The 24,136-nt window shown below is 36.9% G+C and overlaps 1 protein-coding gene across 1 annotated transcript in view; it reads left to right on the plus strand.

Moving 5' to 3' along the window:
• The first annotated feature begins 3,748 nt into the window (after positions 1–3,748).
• ANOS1 (anosmin 1) overlaps positions 3,749–24,136 on the plus strand; it is a 246,054-nt gene continuing 225,666 nt past the window's right edge. Inside the window, exon 1 of the mRNA XM_044666979.1 lies at positions 3,749–3,958. Coding sequence (XP_044522914.1) covers positions 3,749–3,958 — 210 coding nt within the window. The remainder of the gene's footprint in view (positions 3,959–24,136) is intronic.

Genomic DNA, 24,136 nt, shown 5'->3' on the forward strand with positions numbered 1-24,136 from the left:
ATATTTAAGAATATACATTTTATAGCTTGCTTCATGTTTCATGAAAATATTTTAATAATTTAAAATAAAGTGACAAAAAACTAACACCAAAACACAAGAATTCCACAATGTTAACGTGATCTTTTGATACAAATAATGTCTTTATACATTTCTATATAAGCTATTTAACTTTAGACTCTGCTTTTATGCAACACAATTTTCAATATAAATACTATTATCATCCAGCTAAATAGGATTTCAATTACAGCTTTTAAAGGCTCCAAGAAAATTCAAAATGAAATTTTAGCTTGAAATCCATTTTTTGGGGTCAAATAGAGGGCTGTTGTGTCTGACATCCTGGACACTTTGGTAAAGCCAAAGCTGTTTATTTCATAATTCCTCTTACTACACATATGGACAAATATACATGTGAGTTAATGGAACAGTTGATTAATATTAAATACATAGATATGTATGTTAAATCACCTACTTGAAGAGAGACAGTATGATATAGCTATATTAAGACACTAATGAGATGCTTAGATCTCTTAATAATCAAGCGAAAAGTATGGAAAACATGGCAAACTAGTCAAGAGATATGATATATGCAAGACTGAATGAACTAATTAGAAGGGCACCTATCAATCAATTAGCATATGTTTATTCAGTCATTCCTGCAAGCCAGGTACTGTCCTGTATTCTGGAGAGATGAAGACAAAAATGAAACTATCCTTGTCCTCAAAGAGCATACATTTTATTAGGAGAAATAAGATATCTATAACAGATTATTTGGACATTTTAAACTAGATTCCGTGTGCATATACATGTATATTTTGTATATAAATGGATTTGTGGACATAGGTACATTCATATTAGAAAATCCGTCTATTTGTATGTAAGGGAGTATGGGTGTCTTGAGTACCTTTATTTTTCAGTACAAGGATGCTTGAATACATAACTCATTAGATTTTTTTTACAATCATGTATATTTAATAGAAAACATTTTCTGAAGAGAGCTGTCTAGGTACTTTCTACGTACTCCCTGTGGACTTCTCCTCCTTGTTACGATACTTAGAGTAATAATAGTGACCTAGAACTTTAAAGTTTGCAAAGTAGTGTTTGTGCATGTGTGAGCCTAAAAACAACCCTGTGAGGAAAGTCGTCTTAATTTCTTTTTAAAGATATGGGCAGTGAGTCTTAAAGACATTCAGTGATTTTTCCCAGTAGCTATTTGTAGGTTTGGAACTCATGCCTTTCTGTTTTGGAGGCCAGCAGTACTGTATCTAAAGGCCTTACTGCCCTCAAGATACTATAAAAGATTATTTCATCAAATAGCAGTTTAGCTATTATATACTATACTATACTATATTGTCATATACTATTATAACTAACATCCTTTTATATACAAAATCATATAGAAGAATCAATAAAGACCCCATTTTAAGGTCAAATGGTATATTGTAAAAAATTTGAAAAGCTTAGGAAACTGGATAGAAATTTGCAAAATGATACCACAATAATGATTAGTTTTAATGGAATAAACATTGGACTCGGATTTAGGAGATTTTCTTGGCTTGGTTCTGCCCCCAGTCAACTTTGTTTGCCTTGTTTAAGTCATGTTTCTGGGCCTCTGTTTCTGCAACTGTGAGATGAAGAGCTGTCAGAGATGATTTAATATCAGACCCAGCTCTAAAATAAGCAGGATTCCAATAAAGTTACCATGAAAAAAATTTTTTTAAATAAGAAAGATTTGGGGGGGGGAAGTTTCATTTGTGGGATCAACTACATACTCTTGAATGTATTAGCAGAGAAACTGATAGGAAAATTGACAGGAAAGGGCCCCTGTGAATGTGTTAATAAATGTTGACCATTTTCTTTCTTCTTTTTGTGTTTTAAACCCTTACTTTCTGTCTTAGAATCAGCATTGTGTATTGTTTCCAAGGCAGAAGAGTGTTAAGGGCTAGACAATGGGAGTTAAACTCTACTAGGGTCACAGAGCTAGGAAGTGTCTGAAACTAGATTTAAACCCTGCATCTAGGCCTGACTCTCAATCCACTGAACCACCTAGCTACCCCCATGTTGATCATTTTCACAGCTTGTTTCTCAGTTATTAAAAAGATTAATTCTCTCTTTCTGTGGTTGGACTCATCCTATAATGGACATCTGAGCACCTTTAACATTCTATGAATATTTCTGAACCACTACCTGAGGAAAAAAAGGATGGTTATGTTTTCCTTGTTGCTCCTTTTATTGGATTTAGAACTTTTGAAGGCTCAATTTAGAGAGTAGGAAAACTAATACTCAGGTAGGTGAAAGTATTTCCCCAAGTCATAGAGGTAGTAAATGCCAGAACACATTTTTAAGAGCAGATGGGGGGAAGATGATGACTATATTGGTGGGAAAACTACTGAATAGAGAGCCAATGAACCAATGTGGTTGAGTAGGAAATGTTCTAGACTTGGAATCAGAGTAATATTTCAAATCCTAGCTCTGCTATTGATTTCTATATTTTAGGCAAATCACTTAATCTCTGGACTTTAATTTCTTCATTTGTATAAGAGAGTTGGTGTTGATAAACTTTATTTCTTTTAAAATCTTCTAATATATGATCTGTGCTCAAATCCTAGTATAATTACCATCTATGATTTCTCTGAATCTCATTTTCTTTACAAGCAAAAGGGGTGGGTATTAGTTAAGATAGTCTTAACCTGAAGTATATGAACTTTTAAAAAAAGTACTTTGATTACTATTATGTTTAAATTTAATTGGGTTCTTTTATAACTCTTTATATTTTATTTTATATACTTAAAAATATTTTTTGGGAAAGGGTTCATGAATTCCATTAAACTGCCAAAGTTAAGAACACCTGGACTAGATGATCCCTAAGTTAACCCTCTAGGTTCTTTCTATAACATCATGTTATTTCCTTTTTCTTTTCTTTTCTTTTCTTTTTTTTTTAATGGCCTCTTTCCAATTCAGGACTTACTATGCTGCCCTTTTTTGCTCATATCTGAGGAAAAAAAAATCCTATAATAGAAACTGATTTTTCAGCATTTGAAAAATCTGAGTAACCTTGCTAGGGTAAATTTGGGTAGTCAACTTCTGGCCATTTGGGTAGATGACTGGTCTATAATTTTACGTGGCAATTCTGATGCCCTTGGGGGCACCAAGTCCCTCCCATCCTTTCCTGGTTTTCCTCTCTATGGGTGACCTGCCACAAGTGCCTATTATCTGCAATACTAAATGGTAACAGCTGAATACAAGGAAGTTGCCTGCCTGTCTTCTTACCTGAGGTGTGTATGTAAGGAGGAGGAGGAGGGAGAATGGGTGAGTCCCCAAGGTGTGTATACAGGTTTCGAAGCCGGAATGTCTGAGGAATGGGAGGAGGGTGGGTAACTTTTGCCAGTCCCTCCTTCACTTTTTTTCTTTGCCCCTTTGCTTCCAGCTTGTAAGACCTGCCCAGGGACGGACAGCCCGGCCTCAACTGTCACTCACATTTCTTCCAGCCAATGGCAAAGTCGCCTGTCACCCTCACCCCACCCCCTCCAGGGAGTGAGGGGAGGGGTGTGTTTTGGGGAGGGGAGGTCTGAGGGGAGTGGGGAGGGGGAGGACGGGGGGTGAACAGAGTTGAATGATTGAACTTTCTTTTTTAGTTTCTGCAGCAGTGAGGTTCCCCTAGTAGTCCAGCACCAGACCGGTGCATAGGAGCTTATCCAGGCGTCTCTTGCCTGTTGTACTTCCCTTGTTCCCCCTCCCCACACACAAAGCGATGGTGTTAAAGGATCCTGGCGTGTTTCTGACCCTTTTCCTATGGATTACGGCTTCCTGGGGCTGCCTGGCTACAGCTGCGGGGCTTGGTGCTGCCGCCCGCAAGCAGGATGAGACTCTTTCTGCTGTCAGTGTTTACAGAGCCAGATGCACCTCCAGGTGCCTTAGCCTGCAGATCACCCGAATCTCAGCCTTCTTCAAGCATTTCCAGGTATGATTAAAAAAAAAAATCCCCGCACTTCCCCAAATACCACCTTTCTCCATCTCTACTTCTACCTCCCCAGCAGACGCTTTGCCCCAGTGCTGTCTGCCCTCCAGTCTGTCACTTATACTCCTCTGGATTTCCCAGCTTTGAAGGACTGGGGCGCGGGGGTGCGCTGTGAAACCATGTATATTAGGTGGGAGTTGGAGCTCACCAACGCCTCTTAAAAAACTTCTCGGCAAAGATCGACCGCTTTTCGGAGTCCTGCCTTTTCCAGGGTGTAACATTCCGAGGGTGCGGGTGGAGGACTTTCCTTTCCTCACTTCACCTTCACTTCGGCTCTCTTCTCGCCCTTAAGGAGCCCAAAGTGGCATCTTTGGGTTAGCTTATTTGCTGTGAAATTAAAGCTCCACGTCTTCCGCCCTCACCCCGATCCCTATGAGAGATTGACTGGAGATGTGTGAGCAGACCGGGCTACTAATTCTTCTGTATAGTTTCTGGGAATAGTTCCCCGAAACTACTAGCGCAGTTGCCCAAACTCCCAGGACTCAGCTGCATGTGCGGTTATTAGAGGCAGGATTGTTGGGAGGTGAGTCAGGGAGGTAGAACAGGCTCTGGCGGAGGTACCTGGGATTTTTCCTTGCAAGAAGAGGCACGAGAACCATCATCCTCGCCTCTCTGCAGGTGCCAGGCTGGGACAAGCCCCTGCCCTTGTTTGTTTGTTTGTTTTTTGGTTGGGTTTTTTTTTTGGGGGGGGGGGATGTTCTTTACAATTGCTTTGACATTCCGTGCAGAGCAAAATACAGGCTACCGGGAGGAAGATCCTGGCGCCCATCAAACTCCCAGGGCAGGGTTGTTTTCACCAATTAGCATGCATGAGTGTATGTGTCTGTCCAGCTTCGAAGCCTTAAAGCTTTAGTCTCAAACTAATAAATGAGATGAGGCACGGGGTGAGGGAAGAAAGGATAGTGGGGGTGGGGTGGGAAGTTGTTAGGAGTGGGTTGTTCTGCCTCTATACAAAAGTCCCAAGTCTGGATGAATCTCAGGCAAAGTAGCGTGATGCAACGGAAAGAGCATTAGGAAGACAAGGAAGACGAGCTCATTCTTGATTCCGCTACTTTTTACCTCTGTGACCTTGGGCAAGTCTCATAACCTCTCTGAGCTTCAGTTCCCTTCTATGTCGAATAAAGAGGTTGGACTAAACAGTCTTCCATTTCTAAGGTTATAATCCTATAATTATCGATCAGTTGTGCTAGGCATGATGCTAGGTATCAAATATGATGCATGAATCAATCTACTAGAGAGGAGAATAGTCTCCAAAGTTCTTTCCAACCCGAGCTTATGATTTACTAGGCACTGTTTATTTGCATCTAAGATTGTCTTAGCACTTTCCGTTTCTGTCTTTCTCTCTTCATCTCTGCCTTTTGGTCCCGTGTGTGTGTGTGTGTGTGTGTGTGTGTGTGTGTGTGTGTGTGTGTCTGTTTCTGTCTCCCATCGTCTCCGCCTTTCCGTCTTCCTCTCTGTCTCTCCGCCTTTATGTGTCTCTATCTCTGTCTTTCTGATACTCTCCCCACCCCTCCCCTCCTCTCCCCCTCCCTCCTTTAGGATGCACCCGAGAAAAGGCTAGTGGTCCGCGGATGTTTAGCGTCAAGTATTCCTTCTAGGGTGAGAGATCTGTTAGAGTATGTTGTGAATAACAGAAAGCCTGCGGAACCTGCTGGGAGTGGGAGGGAGGGGACTAGAAGCACATATGAGAGATGTGTATTATTACCGGGGTGTCAGACCGAGGAAAACTTTGGCCAGCTGGATCCAGAAGCAGTTCCCAGAGTCCCAACTGAAATGCTGCTTTTAGGAAATCATTTATCCAAGCTCATTATTTCGCTGTCCTCCTCTTTTCATCTCCCCTCCCCCTCCTTGTCTCACTTGCCCCATTTCTCTTGAGATGGCCCCCTGCTCTGTATTCAGAGTTCCCCACTTTAGATAATGCTACTACATCCAGAAGAGGAAAAGCCAGGTTGAGAGTCCTTTGCCCTGAATCAATGAACAAATTAATAGATGAATTTCTCCTCTCCCTCCTCCCCTCCACCCTTTACAAGGATGGGAAACAGGCTTTCTGAGAGTACTGTCGACCTTTGGAGTTCCGAAAAAATTTTTGAGGGTTGCTTTGGAAATATGGGGAGCAGAGGGATTTGAGCACAATAAGAGAGAGGCTGAGACAGAGAAAGAGACAGAGACAGAGAGAGAATATGTGTAAGAAACAAAGCTTTTTCATCTTACAGGTTTCCTAGAAGTGGACATATTACTGGGATCTTACTGAGTATATGTTCAAAGGGAGAAAAAGAAAACAAACAACAAAATAAAGCTGAAGCTGTTTTAACCTCCATCTGCCTCAAAGTGAAACTACACAAAAGTCCTCCTGAGCGCTAACATCCCCCCCTCCCCGGGTTACCTTTTATCAAAATCAAGAACACTGCCTTAGAAATGAATGATTCTCTTGAAAAGATACTTCACCTTTGCAATTTAAACAACAGTTACCTCCTCAAAAAAAAAAAAAAGTCTGTCCCTAGGGGGGATTAGTATCTTTTTTTATTGAATTGTCAGTTGTAATTTATTTGTTTTACAGTTTCAGTGGCTAAAGAACCAGTTTAGATCAAGCCAATTCCTAGTGAAAGGCTTTTTTTGTGGTTTCTTGGCATGATTTCTCTTCTGAAGTAAAACTGCTGACAGAATGCACATTGCCAAACAATAGTGATTACATTTTAATTAGCTGGGGTGAAATAAGCTGCAAATTACTCAGTTAGGACTTAATAACTGCTGTTTTTGTAATCAATTGCAAAGCCATTCTGGGAGTTTTAACCCTAACCTGGTAATGCCTGTGTGATTTATCTAAATTACAGGGATTAAGCTCTTTTAGAATTTGAAGGGATGGTAGCATGATCTCCTTATAAAAAAGCTAAACCTCCCATTGTCCTTTATTGAAAGAGAGGTAGGGGTGTCAAGGTATAGCAGAAGTACTACTCAATGTGTGTTATTTATAGTAAGACTTCCTTTGCTTCAGGCTTTTACAACCTGTTTCATCAGGAAAGGGGCCTTTTACCTGCTGGTTTAGTAGAACTCATTTTACCTTTCTTTATACATAAGGATTTGAGAATTTTGTAGGTAGAAACTTATTCTGTATGCAAGTGTACACTCTGTCCAAGGGAGTAAACTATCTCCTATAAGAAATTTTTATAAATGAGGAACTTCTAACAGCTTTCCCACACCAACTCTGGTCTGTTGAATATATTCCATATATTCATATTATATATTATATGTAATATATTCTATAGAATCTGACTTCAGATTCTATAGAAAATTTTTAGAAGGCCCTGCTCTTGAATCTAGCATTTAAGATCCAAGATGATTTTTAAAAACTCTAGTTGTTCAAATACTAAAAGCATTTCTTCACACATTTAAAATATGACTGCTGTACCTCTTTGACCTTTATTTGTGCTGCAGTCATCTTTCATGTGATCAACATTCTATTCTACATTTGCATTGCTTTGCACTAGTATTTTAACAATATAAAATTTTTATAGTTATTCCCTCCATCATTTCTGCAGATCAGGGCATCAGTAGAAAAAAGCAATTGAGACCTATGGCTAGGTAGTTCACTTAGAATTATCTCTGTTTTATAGATGCAGACTGAGGAGGCTCAGAAAAATGAAATGATTTGCTCAAGATCAAAGGATAATGAAATGATAGAACCAAGATAAGAGCTCAACTCTCCAAAGCTATGCTAAGAACTTTCCTAGTGAAAACTGAAAAGTTGAATTTTATTCTGTGGTCCAGACAGAGAATTTTTCTTTTAAGCATCAGCATCCTATCTGTGTTCCCAAAGGAAGTCCTGGGAGAAGTGGGTTTGAAAAAAAAATTAGCTTGCTGATCAGAGACTAGGAATAAAGAGTGTGCCTGTTTCCCTGCCAGGACTAGGGAAAGCTTGGGAAGAAAGTGAATGGGATAATGTTGGCATATGGAGAAATAGTCCAGAGTCTGCAATCCTGGCCCCAGGGTTCTAATATTTGATTAGTGTTAAGAGATACTTGCCTAATGGTATATTATTCACTCTATAATGCTGATGGGCTTGCTTAGGTAGCTTATTAGAGATCAGAGGATTTTCTTTTGCAATAATTGGAAGCTGTTTATTTTGGCAAAAGAAACTGCAATGGTGATTAGTTATTTCCACTTAAAGGGCCTGTGTGTCTTTGACAAAGAGTAAACAAACAATTAGCTCATCAAGAACCTTCACAGCCACAAATTACCCTCAGGCTCACAAAACTTCAAACTGGTGATTTTGTGGTGTGCACATACTCAGGAATGATGGATTGAGTCAAATGTGGAACAAATTTTCAATTAGGTGTCCAGACTTACAGACATTCAGGGAATCAAACTAAGTGGAAGAAGATGACCAAAATCTACCTTAGTATTTTTCTGGCTTCCATTCCTAGATCTTTGGCTCACCTTTCAAATCATTCTGAATCTGACCCAAATTAAATCCTACACTATGCAATATAAGCCTTCCTTTTAAAGCAACATAAGACACATCAGTATGTGATTCAATGTTCAAAGAATTTAAATATTTTTGTAATGCCCCACATCACAATTCTGAACATAGGATGGGATATTCAATAAACATATTCATTAATTGTATCTGTGTGCCAGTTCATTAAAATGTAAGTTAAGTAAAATTCTTTCTCTGAAGGACCTAGCTAAAGACTGAGAATTAATGTGGGCCTTCTCCTTTTTGACAATTCATGTTAAAAAAAATCAAGCTTGTTCATTATAAATTAGGAGATAATTATTTTAATTATAAAAAGAATTGATCAAAAGATTCTTTTATGTAGTGGGCTTCTAGAGTACATTCAAATATGTCTTTATAACTACTTGGGGGCTGGAGGAGACCTTGCTAAAATTTTGAGAAACAGTCTGGAGACAAGATCACTGCTTCTGGATTTATTTTTAGCGGAAGAATGGAAATCAAAAAGTTGTTCCTGTGGACTAAGGGGAATCAAGGAATTTAACCGCTCTAAGGGACCTCAGAGGCCATCTAGTTCAAAGTATATATGACCAAGAATGCCTACTGCAATATTTACAACAAAGAGTTGTTTAGTTTCTGTTCCAAGATCTCCAGGGAAGAGGCACTTTGAAAGATAAAGTATTTCATTTTCGTAAAGTTTTATTAGGAAGTCCTTTTCAGCATTAAATGAATCAATTTGTTAGCAATTTCCTTTCTTCATTCCTTCGTCCATAATATATACTTGAACACAGCCATTATGGTTATCATAAATCTCTTCTCTAGACTATAAACCCCAATCCATCAGTTGGTCCTCTTCAATTTCTTTACTTGTTCTGGTCCCCTCCTTTGGACATGTCTATTTCATCATAGGCTTTCCAAAAAACAAGGTAACCAGAATTGAATACCATATTCAAAATGGAATCTGACTGAGGAGCTGTCACTTCCTTTGTTCTGAACACTACTTCTCTCCAACTAGCTTTTTGGCTGCCATGTTGCATTGAGGAGATGCTGATAAGAGACTGCCTATAATTTTAAAAGTTAGAAGGAATCTTATAGGTCATCTACTCAAATTCAATAATTATAGAGAAGAAGAAACAGCCTAAATCTACTCTAAAACAAAATGTTCACCCCTTCCTCCGAAAAAATAGCAGTTTTATGAAAAGATTTTCTAAAAAGAATCTCAGAAGAGATATAATTATAGATTAGTTAGAATAAAAATAGAAAAGTCCTTCAATATGATCAAGGGCTTATATACCAAATATATAGCATTGATTTACAACTTTATCTACAACACATATTTAGGAGCACATATAAAACTATATACATTTAAAGGGGGCAGTTATGTGATTCAGTGGATTGAGAGCCAGTGGTTCTGAGTTCAAAGCTGAACCCAAATACTTTCTATCTCTGAGGCTCTGGGCAAGTCACTTACTTCCCATTGCTTAGCCCTTACTGTCTTTTGCCTTAGAATCAATATACATTATTAACTCCGAGGCAGAAAGTAAGGGCATAAAAAATTATACATTTAATGAGATGTGTACGTAGTGCAGCATTAAGTATATAGAGAAAAAAAGTAGGCACTGTGAGGAAATGACATGGCCCTGTGGTGAGTGATAGTGTACATTATTGAATATAATATATCAGATTTTGCAGAGATCAAGAAAGATGAAAAGTTAAGAAAATGCCATCAGATTTAGAAAAAAACGTAAGTAGTTATTCATAAAGCTTTAGCGTTAGAAGGGATCTTAAAGGTTGAATTAATAGAAATATCCCTAGATTTGGAGACAGAAGAAATGAATTCAATTCTTAGAGTTATCTTGTAACTTAAAAAAAACTATTTAAGCTCCCTAATTATATATTTCTTTATAACATGTGTGGACAGGGAATCCCTTTCAGTTTTAATAGACGAAACCCAAGTCACTGAGTTCATTTTATTGATTAGAGAATAGAGGTCTAGAAAGGTTGTCACTTTTTCATGGTTGTTTGCCTGTTTATAAAGAGAGCTAGGATTTGAGTGTCAATTCTATTCAAGCAGGCAATTTGTTAGGTAATCAGGATATGAAGACAAATTTTAAAACAAAAAAAAATAGAAGATTGAACTTTTGTGAGAGCTTCCATCTATACCCAGGATATAAATTATATAGGGATAAGTAAATACAAATACTAAATGAATACCAAGTTGAATTTTTTGGATGGCATTAACAATAGTGATAATCAGGAAAGGCCTTTTATAGGAAATCGTATTTGAGTTGAACCTTAGAAGTAGCTGGGGTACAAGAGGAAGAGTTGATAAAGGTGCCTGTGCAAAAGTAGCAGGAAAATGGAAGGCCATATACAAGGAACAATGAATACACCAGTTTGCCTGGGTCATAGGGTACATTAAGAGGAATTAAACTGAGATCAATCAGAAAAGATAGTTCAAAAACAGATTGCAAAGGGCTTTAAATCTCAAAAATGGACTTCGTATTTTACAATAGAGGTGAAATAGGGTCAATGGACCTTCTTGATTAGGAGAAGGACATATTTAGGTCCTTTGATTTAGGACAATAGCTTTAACAGTTGTGTGGAAGAAGGATTAGTGAGGATAGAGGAAGGAGGTCAATTATGAGGTTGTAATGATAGTTTAGGTAAGAGGTAATGTGGTCCTGGACCTGAGTGGAAATAGCATGAAACAAGAGAAGAAAACTAATACATGAGATATTGATGTTGTAGTGGAAGGATTGGCAAGATCTGGTGATTGCTTAGATATGGGGTTGGAATTAACTTTGAGACTGTAAACTTGACTGACTAAAAAGAATGGTGTTGACCTTGAGAGAAATAGGAGTTTGGATGAGGAGGAGTTTGGGGAGGTAAGATTAATTCTTGTTGAGTTTGGGATGCTTATGAAATGTCTTGCTAAAGATGACTGGTAAGCAGATAGAGATGTAATAATGGAGTTAAGAAGACATTTAAGAGTTGACTATGAACATCCATGGGAGGTGATGAATTTATTGAAAGAGATAGTATAGAAAGAGAAAAGAGAAGAAAGTTCAGGGCAACTCTGAGATACCCCTACTCAGGGCTTAATATGTAATGATGATCCAGAAAAGGAGATTGAGAAAAATTGGGCAGATGGGTAGGAAAATCAGGAGAGAATAGCATCAGAAAAACCCAGGAGAAGAGCATATTCAGAAAGAGGAGGTAGTCAGAAGTATTAAATGTTATAGAGAGGTCAGGAATGATGAGAATTGAGAAAAAAATCCCATTAAATTTAGCAATAAGTAGGTCATTGGCAATCTTATTTTTTTTAAACCCTTACCTTCCATCTTGGAGTCAATACTCCAAGGGGTAGGTTGGAGGTGGGTGGGAGGGGTTAAGTGACTCATCCAGGGTCACACAGCTAGGAAGTGTCTGAGGCGAGAATTGAACCTAGGACCTTCCCTCTCTAGGCCTGGTTCTCAATCCACTGAGCTACCCAGCTGCCCCCAATCATTGGCAATCTTGGGAGAAATTTCTGTATAACGATGATAACTCAGTTTGCATTGGACTGAGAAGTAACTGAACACTCATAAACTGGAGACAAGCATAGAAAGCTTTTTATAGGCTGTTTAAAGGAAGTAAAGATATAGGGAGATGGCTTGAGGGAGTAGAGGTGTTAAATGAAAGGATTTTGTTTTGTTTTTGTTTTTGTAATGATTCAGGAGAACTAAGCATGTTTATTAGACAGTCAGGAAGGATCCAGTGCATAAAGGGAGGTTTAAATCTAGGGAGAAAGTTAAGAATGACTGAAAATAAGCTTAATTTCATGAAAAGATCAGAGAGAAGAAATCAAGGGCACCAGTAGAACAGATGGCACTATCAAAGAGAAAGTCCACAAATTCATCAGAGATTTCTGGAACAAAGGAGATAGTATGGGGGAAAATGTTAAAAATAATTCAAAATATAAAATTGGGGAGGCTAGAGTTTATGACAAATAGCCTCTTTTTTGTAGTAAATATAAGATGAGATTCTACTGAGAGAGAGAAAGAAAGAGTTGATATAGCTGGTTTGAGAAGAGAGAAAATGATTGAGAACAAACTTATGTTTCCTCACACTGTGCCCAGTGGTCTTTTCACTATACCACACCATCTTCCTAAGACCCATTTAAAAAATGTACAACAATTCTTTGTTGGTTTTGCTTAAATAACATACTTATTGACTAGGAAATATTTATTGGCGGCTAGTGAATTTAAATTATTTCTCAAAGTCTTATTTAGGATACTATTCTACAATGTCTTTCTATGGCTGTTTTGCTTTTTAGATTATTATGAAGAATCTTAAATCTCAGATGAAACACTTTGTGGGTCAATCTTTTGCTACTGATCAAATAATGCAAAAAATTATAATTTTAGTCCAAGATTAATATAGCTATGGATAGAAAATAACCTTCCCCAGGGTCTATCATAAACTTGCCTGAGTTATCAGATTCAAATTTAAATGGCTTTTCATTAAGTCATTCTTTTGGATTATCTACAATTATTCATACCATTGTTGGTGTAGATAACTGAGATTACTTACCATAAAGATGAAGAAGATAATAAAATAGTATCTCCAATCTATGCCCAACAGCAAGGGAACAGTATGCTTGGGAAATTAGAACTGAAGCTGTAAAATAGTACTGAATTATTTCCAGCTGTATCTATAGAGTTGCTCAATGAGGAAACATCCCTAAAGACCAGAGCAGGATTATTTAACTCCATAATGTTCCACCATTTACCCTACTATCTATAATTAAAATACTTTTTCACAATAAAGTCTGTAGATTGAAAACTTATGGCCACCTATCATGCAATGAAAGACATAATTACAGAATCTTTTAATGAACTGTATGACAAATGGAAGACTTCAGAAGGTCAAAGATGACAGATGTAACTAAGGCAGTTTAGGTATATAAATGCCCATCCCCAGACTAGACTGGAAATACAGAGGTGTTGATGGAGAATTGATGAATAGAGTATATCCCACAATACCACAAAGAACCTCTATGGAGACCTACATTAAGCCAATCAGCCAGAAATTTGAATAGATAGAAATAATGAGTGTAGAATTGTTGATTCTGTTGTTTTGCGATGAACAACAACACATCTCAATGTGCATTTCCAATGAATTATGTTACAATTAAAATATGGCTGTGGTTTCCCACAAAGCTGGAATTTAGAGTGGATGTACAAGGAAAAGGGACTTTCTTAACCACTGCACTCTTTGGTATGTTTTAGATGTTTTCAAGGTTAGCCTGTCAGTGCCAGGATTTGCTTTTGTTTATAAATCAGAATGCTACTATGTTTGTAATACTAACCCTTTCTCCCCTTGACATATATACACTCTATGACTGGAATATTTTCACAGCATTTTATGCATGGCTTCATAGTGTAAGAGACACATTTTTATATGATGTGGAGAAAACTTAACCAGACAAATTTGTTGTGGGTGACCCAGGTCACCAGTAAATACAAATTATGTAGAAAGGAAGAACAAGCAGTAAGTATTATACTGAGTTTTTGTGGCTCACCCTAACCTAACTTGGCCATAGAACATGGCTTGAGATGTTCTATTAGCCTGAAGCTTAAAAGAAATCCAAACAATTGCAGTGAAGTAATATTGCAATTCCCTATTCTACAGTGGGTCATCAGAATTCATCAGCTTCCATCATTTAGAGCCTAGGAATAAGTGAAAAAAAAAGCCTCCAAGGAAAATAACTATCACAAAACCCATTCCTGAAAGAAAAGCTCAATGCCAACCTCAGGCTAGATTGGAATTCATAATTTCAAGCATCATGAAGGAGGAGTTGGCTATTTCTTTTAACTGTGAGAGTGCCAAAAGTTTATCAGTACTTTGCTATTGTACTTTATCACTGTCCACTCTTGCTGTTATGGGATGTAGTATAGTTTTAGTCTTTACAAATAATGTACATATGAGTACACTGATCTTATTTTGTTGGTCTTATATTATTGATCTTATTCTGTTTTTATAGATAATGATTCTTTACCATATCTCTCTTAGCTCCAATGAGAAGCAAATAAGGAATTATAAGAGAGGAATATTCCAAACCTGTCAAAACTAGACAAACAATGGCAATCTGAAGAACAGAATCAGGGCCTTCTAATCTCTAAATCAATAGTTTGTTTTCTTAGGAATAAGTTCATATTCTAAAAGAAAGAATAAATACCACATTTGTTAATTAAAGTGTTGCTTTTTTGTCAAATTATTGTTATTTTCACCAGTTAAATTCTATTGCCTTAATTATTAGTATCCTCCCAGTCAATGCTGCTTACAATTCAGGTGTTATCTTTGATTCTTTTCACTCCCTTTTTGTCCAGCCAGTTGTTAAGCCCCATCTTTTCTACCTTTATAACATCTCTGGTACATGCCCTCTTCTTTTATTGATACTGCAATGCAACGACCTTGGTGCAGACCTTTATTACCACATTGCTAGACAATTGCAGTAGCTTACGTGTTGGTCTCACTGCCACAAGTCTCTCCCTACTCCAATTCACCCTTCTATGCAGCAGTCAATTTATCTTTCTAAAAACCAGATCTGGTCATTATTATGGGGAAAACCAGGGGTGTTAACTTAAATATTACTTGTGGGCTCAGTGGCGTGGATAGGAGACAGGAAGGGACAATGGGTAAGACTAACAAGCCATGGAACCAGGTTTAACTATAAGGGGAATGACCATTGACAGAAATGGCAGTTAAGCCTGACCAACTGCCACTCTGCCCCACCCAGCCTGGAATAACTTCTGAGTATTGAATACATACAATGAGAATATAAAAGTATTAGGAATCTCACAGGGAAACAGTTTAATTATAATATGAGGGGATAGGAAAGGGGGTTAGGTGAAGCTATGACTAACTACCCAGGACTGGAGTCAAAGGGGTAAGTTCCTTAGCCAACCTGTCTTCTGCCAGGTTTTGACAGCTTGGCTAAGGACCTGAGGAAGGGGCTTGAATTTGAGGTCTCACAACTGTTCCAGAGATGTTTTCAGGATGCCAGGAACCAACTCCTCTACAGCCGATGATCCAAAGTAAACAGGTAGGGAGAGATGTCTGCAAACTGTCCACCAGATCACAGGCCACTTCTCTACTCTGAGTTGACTTGCAGGATTGATGTCTTCTGCCTTTTCAACCTTCACCAGTCTCCAAGATCCAAGGTCAAAAGGGACTGCAGATTGCACTTCTGCTCTAAACCCCTCACAGCACAGCTGTCTGCCTGTTACTCAGCTCTCTCCTCCTACCCCTTGCATTCTATTCAGAATGTCCATGACTTCCAGCAAAGGCTTTCTCTAATATGCTTACACAAATCTACTTTTAAACTTTTAAAGCCTATACCTATTACATCATTCAACTCTCTCTTCTCATTTTCCTCTTTCATATTTATTCCACTTAAGGAATAAAGAGTGACTCCATATTATCTACAGAATCAAATATAAAGTTTTCCATTTGTCTTTTAAAGCCCTTCATTACCTTACTCCTTCCTAACTTTTCAGTCTTCTTCTACCTTCTTCCTCTCCTTATATTCTGTTACTCTTCTCTATTCTCCTTGCTGTTCCTCTCTCTCCATCCCTTGACTGAGTTTTCACAGACTATCCTTTACGTTTGGAACTCTTTTCCTCTTCATCCTTACCTCCTAGCTTCATTGGCTTCCTTCAAGGGCCAGTTAAGTCCCACCTTCTAGAAGTCTTCTTTTTATTTAAAATTGTTTATTTATAATTTGTTATATTAAAATACACAATTAATTTCTTCCTCTTCTTCCTTTCCTTCCATTAGAGAAGGCATCATTTGACAAAAAGATATATGTATAAACTAGATATAGGCCAATATTTACACCATTTTTAAGAAAAATTCAAATTGAATACATGACCTAGGCATAAAGGGAGATATTTACATGTGCCTTCCCTCTGAGATTATCCTTAGTTTGCCCAGTAAATATCTTGTTTATAGATATAGTTGTTTACATATTATCTTCCCCATTACATTATGAGTTCTTTGAGATAAAGAATTAAAAATTTTTTTTTTTGCTTTTCTCTGTATCTCCAACACTTAGCAATGTTGGGTACATAATAGATGTTTTGTCATTGTTCATTTCTGTGATGTCTGACTTTGTGACCTCATTTGGGGTTTTCTTGACAAAGATACTGGAGTGGTTTGCCATTTCCTTCTCCAGTTATTCTACAGATGAGGAAACTTAGGCCAACAGGGATAAGTGACTTTTCAAGGGTCATATAGCCAATAAATGTCTAAGGCCAGATTTTTTTTCCATTTTCCTTTTTTCTTTTCTTTTTTTTTTGTGACCTATGTTTTCTCCCTCCCTCTATGGTACTCCATCTATGGTAGTGGATATCTTTTTTCATTATGAGTCCCTTAGAGTTGTCTTGGATCCTTGCATTATCGATAATTGTTAAGTTATTCACAGTTGATAGCATCTGTTATCATTGTTACTGTCACTTTGCATCACTTCATAAAAGATTTTCTAGGTTTTTCGTGGTCATGATCTTTGTTATTTCTTATGGCATAAGAGAGTTTCATTACAATCATATACCATCATTTTTTCAGTCATTCCCCAATTGATGAACATCCCTTCAGTTTCCAGTTCTTTGCCACTCTAAAACAAGTCAGATTTGAACTCAGAAAGATGTGTCTTCCTTATTACATGCCTAGTACTCTATCCACTGTGCCACCTAGTTGTCTATAGTACTTTAATGGAGGATAATGAAATAGATAATATGATGATGGTGGTAAATGTGAATCACCAGGGGCCTGGGAGCCTGTAACTAAACTAGCAGAAGATTTTGGAGCTAGATGTTATCAATGGTGAGCAGCCTCAGCTGTGGTGCCCAGTCAATCTCCACTGCCAGCTGTAGGCTCCTTTCAGGTGTTCAGTGGGTGGACCCTCCCTGCTGAAGTAACTGCCTTCCTATTGGGTGAGAACAGAACCCAACAGGAAATGGGATGCAACTCCCTGGTTGCAATGGAGGCTTAGCTTCCACTTCACAGTAACCTCAACTTCTTAATATTCTCTCCTCTCCTTAGTCTCTTTAGCCTTGGTGATACTGAAGGAATTACAGGAACTCACAGATTTAGGCTAAGAGATTTATTTAAAACTGGAAAGGGAAAAACTAAGGTAGGAGGGTTTAAGGTCTTATTAAGTTGTTGCTAGGGGCAACTGGCAAGTGTTGGCAATGGACCTAGAAGGTCAGGTCAAACTGAGGGAACCAGCCCTCAGCCAGAGATAACTTGACACTGGCCTGATGTTATTTGATCCACCACCTAAACAGATGAAGTTGTTGAGTTGTTCTAGGGATGTCCCTAACCACTAGGCTACTCTAAACTAATTCCTGCCCACATTCCACAACCCACCTCCTTTCAACTTCCCAGGGTCCCCAAGGGAAAATCAGGGGTAGCTGGGTGTCTGGGTGAGGTCAAGGAAATCAGAACTCCAAGGTTAGGTTTGCAGGGCCTTATATAGTCACAGACCAACTGCTGGTTGGCCCCTGGCATGGCTCATGTCATCAGCAAGATTCCGTTCAGGGTAACTGACAGGATTGCCTAGGGTAATATTGCATGCAAAATCTCTGCACTATAGTACATGGTTAATAAATGGAAATCTATTGATTCTACTAAGTATCTTTTTATCAATCACCCAAAAAGTGTTTGCTAAAAACCTACCGTATGCCATGAAATGCACTAGGACTTTAATCCTAGAGCTTACAATTAGACCTCGGAGATTACTGAGTAGAGCAAGTGGTCAGACCTGGACACTAATTATGTGATAGAGTTGAATTTCCCAAGTATTCTTAAAAATGTATGTCTCTTCAGGGTCAGTTAGGTGGTCCTGGAGTCAGAGAGATGCAGCTTCCAGGGATCAAATTTGGCTTCAGATGTGCGCTGGCTGTGTGATCCTGGACAAGTCACTTAACCCTGTTTACCCAAGTTTTTTCATCTATAAAATGAGCTGGAAAAGGAAAACCACTCTAATATCTTTGCCAAGAAAACCCTGAATGAGTTCAAGAAAAATCAGGAATTATGGAAAGTAGCTGAACAACAATATCTCTTTTCAGAGAGGTGGATCTATGAAAACTTAAATAACATTCATGGTGAAGGCATCATATGGGTTCAGAGTTGTTATTTTAGGAAAACACATTTTAAAATTTGAGTGTGTATTTGTTAATTCTTCTTCAGAACAAGAAAGTTCATAGTTTCGTACATTCAAAATACCACTGATTATCTTTCAAATTTGATAACAAATTACTTGGTATTTCTAGATATTTGAGGCATTAGAGACTTGAATTAGAGGAATAACAAGGAGAATGACTCAAAGAAATTATAAACACTTCTTTGGCCAAGTTTAAACACTTGTACAACTAATAAGGAAAGAAGAAGCAAAAAAAAATTCTGACTATGAAGCTTTAGACTTGTTTATATATAGTTGCAATTTGTACTTTCTTCAGTGATTTACAAAATTGTAGCATATTGATAATTCATATGTTTAAATAAATTATCTTGTTTGAGAACTATTTTTCTTTTTGTAACCTATTATCACAAATACATAATATATAGATAAAAATAAGCCATAACCAGGTGGTTTAACAGTTTCAGTTGGTAGGTTGCTTAGTAGAGTTAAGATTTTCAAAATAGAAGTTTTCCTTCTGTTAGGATAGCAATTATTAGAACAATTAATATAAGCCATATGTTCAAACTTTGACCTACTTTAAAAATAAAAGTTTTTCATTTATATATCTAAGTTTTTGTTATTTTGGGGGTGGGAGGAGGAAGAAAGAAGGAAGCAGACATGAAGGGGAAATAAGACAGCAAAGTTTGCTGGCTGATATTTGCTCCTATAGTTTGTAGGTTAGGGTTAGGAGTTTTATTCTCTTTGGGTCAGAATTTGAAAGAGAATTAGATAGAAAATTGTTTCCTTTTTGCATGCAAGATTGAATTAATATCTGTCTACTTGCAAAAGAAAATGGAGTAGGATGTTTTAACATGATAAAAAGAACAATATATATTTTAATAAAAGAAAATACATCTAATTTTAAGGAGAAAGGATGCTCATTAAAATAGGCATTCTCTTGCATTTGATATCATGCATTTTGATATTACATATCATTTGATGTCATTAAATTTATGTTATGATGCTTGAAAAATAACTAAGGTGAGCAGTTCCAAATATATTATCCCATTATACCTTGATAGTGAATGAAGAAGAACGTTTTAAGATAGACTGTCTCTCTATTTTAAACAACAGGTCAAATTGTCATTTCATTAAATTTTCAAAAAAAATTTTCATGAATTGAATGAAAAGATTCTATGTCTCCTAGTCAAATAAAAATGTTCTGAGAATGAGTGAGGAAATGTATAAGAATAATTTCTACAATTTAATCCTGTCTTGTCATTTATATTCAGGGGTTCAAAGAAGTTACTGTTTTTCACTGATGTTCCAAAAATTGGAAGACAAAACATGTATGATGAAATTTAACTGAGAAACAATTTTTGCCTCTTATCCATAGTAGCATTGGAACAACTGTGCTATTACTTATACTTGGAAGTATTTTTAAATGTATATATTTTAGAGATAAAATTTAGGAAATCCAGGATTAGATACTGTACTTGTGTCATATAAAAGTTTCCTAGAGTGTATGTGTTGTCTTCCCAATGATTTACTTTAACAAGAGTTTTAAATTAAGGTTTGACATGTGCTAGAGGATTTTGTGGAGAAAAATAATCTTGGACATTAAATTCATTATGGAAATAGGCTTGATTGCCCCTAAGGCAAAAAAGTTTTCAATTTTCTAGTTAATCAATGTTCCTGAAATTCACTCTTCTCATAAAGTAAATAATTCACTACAGGTTATTTCTCTTTTTCTTGGCCAACATTTAATTTATCATATACCCTCAAGTGAGCTTTAGTTTTTTTTAAAAAAATGCTCTTGCTTGAAGTTCATGTTTTGAAAAATTTAGAATCATGATTTATGAGATATAACATCTTATGAGTCAAGGCATAATAGACTATAAGGTGTTCTATTTCTTTTTGATTAATTATTCAGCACTTTGCAATGGACAACACATAAATCAGTGCTTTGAAAAATGCATTGTACATGGAAGTAAGGTGTTCATAAAAATGGCATTTGATTAAGCCAATTAAAGAAAAATATATTCGTGGCCTTTTCATTTTTTCCATCTATATGAGTCATTGTTCCTTTATATTAGATAAAACAGAGATTAAAACAGAGAAATAAGACAATTAAAAGGTAGTCAGCAGATGAAAATTACTTCTATAGGAAATTCAGTTCAGTCATTTTAACCAGGGCACAGTCAGCCCTATTACATTCATTGTTCTGTTCCAGGTGCTGGGAGGATGCAAAAATAAATATGACACTGATCCCACTCAAATGGAACTTGGCATCTAGAAGTTGGTGTTGTTGGTTTTTCATTAATGTAGGCAATGCTAGGATTGATTGAACAGTATCATGAAGTCATTTCTCATTAAGACAAAACACAAATTGTATTTTTATTTATATTTTGTGACATCTTTAAAGTAGGAATTTTATAATTTGATATGCTAATGCTCTGTTTCATTTTTAGAAATTTAGAGGGCTGTTGGTTATACTAAGGCCAGTTGAAAAAATGTTTGTTTATTTATAATTAATTTCCAAATGAAGTTTCCCTAAATATAAACTTTTCCAGGCATTACAGTATGTTGTGAATGTGGCTTATTATAAAGGGGGAAAAGTCTTCAATTGTCAATAAACTGGAGAAAAATAACAGGATAGTTTGAAGATAACTATTAAGTTAGTTCTTTTTGTCTCCCTGATTTTCCTCCCAGCATAGCACCAGTGACATCTTTCTTTTTATTCTAATTATCATAGGAATAGGGACACTGGGATTAGACTTTTGATTTGATTTTTATACAGAACTCCTTGAGGAGGTAATTGTCTCTATCAATATAGATCAATGTTTTCTCTATTAAGTTATTTTCTTGGATTTCTCTCTCTGTCTTTCTCCCCATAAAGGACTTGAAAACCATTCTTCTTGTTTCAGAAACTGCCATCCTATCCATGAGGCTGCACTTCTCTTTGATTATTATATTTCCCAGAAACAAAAGCCACAGATCCTCCAACTTATAGGTTAATTGTTACATATTATCTTTTGGATTTTGGAAGACCTTCCATCATTAAGGTGTGCTGAAAATTATCACCTTAAATAATGTCGTAATTCCCATAATTCATATTTGATATGATTGTTCCAAGGTTACTCTGCTTGTTTGTGTCCCCATCTCAAATTTCTTCTCAATCAGTCATTCAGTCATTGCCAAGCACTATGCTAAGCCCTGGAGATACAAAAAGAGGCAAAGACAGTCCCTTCCCTGAAGAGCCCACAATATAAAGGGGGAGACAGCATGAAGACAAATAATGCAGAAAGAAGCTATATGATCAATAGGATGTGATTAATAGAAAGAAGACACTAGAATTAAGAGGGATTGGGATAGCCTTCCTATTTTAAATGGGAATTAAAAGAAGCCAGCAAAGCCAATAGGTAGAGATGAGAAAGGAGAATATTCCAGAAACAGAAGCATAGAAAGCGAAATTCTGTGAGCTCAGAAATTGTGCTTCTGCTTTCTTTTGTTTTCGTATCTAAAAAAAATGTTTAGTGTCACTATCATCACATCTTATCCCATTCTACCCCCAAAATAACAACCCTAGCCTTGTAACAAATAATTATAGGTATGCTCAACACGTCCCTATTCTGTAACTGAAAGGTTGAATCTTATTCTCTTATTAGTACTATGGAAGAGCTCCAGTGACATAATGGTTATAAAGTCATTTGTAAGCATTTGAGCACTGTATAAATTCAAGTTTTATTAATTGTTATTAATAACAATAATATTAAACATTTTTGTTAGTCTACAGTTTCTAGGCTTCTAGTTTACTGATGACCTTTTCCCCTGAAATTCCTTTATTACACCTTAGTTTTCAGTATTTTAGAGCAATATGTGTGCTGGTAATTGTTTAACCACTAGGCTTTCTGGGGTTGAGGGAGGGGACACAAAAAATACTATGCACACACACTTTTAAGTTTAACCTGTATTATTAATACTGTTTAAAGATGATACAATCAACCAAAAATAAATGCAAGCCTTGATTTGTGGTGATTACTGATTTCTGAGATGTAGATGCACATGCTATAACTTGACAGTGGGCTCTCACAAAAGGTAAGAACTGTTTCCAGTGCACTTTTGGAAGTATTCCCATGGTGACTCTCTTTTCAGTCTACTCATCACTTTTTATATTCTCTCATTGACTCCATCCACAATCATTTTTTCAATTATCATATGTAGATGACTTTCAGATCTATAAATCCAACCCAGATCTCTCTGTCAATAGTGCATCATTAGTGGACTACTGGACATTTCCAAATGGATATCCCACCAGTAGTTTAAATGTAATATGTGCAAAACAGAATTCATCATCTTTCTGCCCAAATCTACCTTTATTCCCAACTTTACTATTTCTGTCAAGGACATCGACATCTTTTCAGTCAATTTCCATGCCATTCTAGACTCATTACTGCCCCTCCACGATCTACTCTGGGTGCTAAGGTGCTAAGTCTTGTCTATTTAATTCTTCCTCTATAATATATTTTGTACCTATCTCTTCTTCTCCACTCATACTGCCACTACCCTTTTGTCTGGCCTGTCTCCTAATTGGTCTCTTTGCCTTAATGTCATAGGTTACCCCATCATGTTTCCAAAGTGATATTGTCTTCTATTTTGTTTCCAGACCTTCTCTGTCATTTAGAACCCTTTATAACTTGGATCCAGCCTACCTTTCTAGCGTTATTATATACCACTGTCCCTCACAGCTAGGTGGTGGAGCAAAATGTTGGACCTGAAGTCAGGAAGACTCATCTTCCTGAAATCAAATCTGGCCTCAGACCCTTATGAATGTGGGCAGGTTCTGTAACCCTGTGTGCCTCAGATTTCTCCCCTGTAAAATGAACTGGAGAAGCAAATGGAAAACCATTCCTATATTGTTGCTGGGAACCCCCAAACTGGGATAATGAAGAGTCAGATGTGACTAAAGTGTCTAACAACATCTTTCACTCATTCTTTGGTGCAGCCAAAATAGCCATGTTGTTATCTCTCAAAGGATATCGCATCTCTTATTTCTTTTACTTTTACCTTTACCTATCTTAGATGCACGGAAGGCACTCCCTTTTTATTTCTGCTTCTTGAAATCCCTTTCTTCCTTCAAAGCTTCCTTCAAATGCTAACTTTCCTCCTAACCTTTCTTGATCTTATTATCTGCTAAAATTCCCCTATCCAAAATTCCTTATATACTTTTTGAAAACATGTTTAAGAATAGGCAATTTTCAGATAAAGAAATCAAAACTATCAATAAGCACATGAGAAAGCGTTCTAAATCTCTAATAAGTAGAGAAATGCAAATCAAAACAACTCTGAGGTATCACCTCATACCTAGCAGATTGGCTAAAATGATAGCAGGAAAGAGTAATGAATGTTGGAGGGGATGTGGCAAAATTGGGACATTAATGCATTGCTAGTGGAGTTGTGAATTGATCTAACCATTCTGGCTGGCAATTTGGAACTATGCTCA

The sequence above is a fragment of the Gracilinanus agilis genome, chromosome 3 (assembly GCF_016433145.1).
Source record: "Gracilinanus agilis isolate LMUSP501 chromosome 3, AgileGrace, whole genome shotgun sequence".
NCBI classification, from domain to species: Eukaryota; Metazoa; Chordata; class Mammalia; order Didelphimorphia; family Didelphidae; genus Gracilinanus; species Gracilinanus agilis.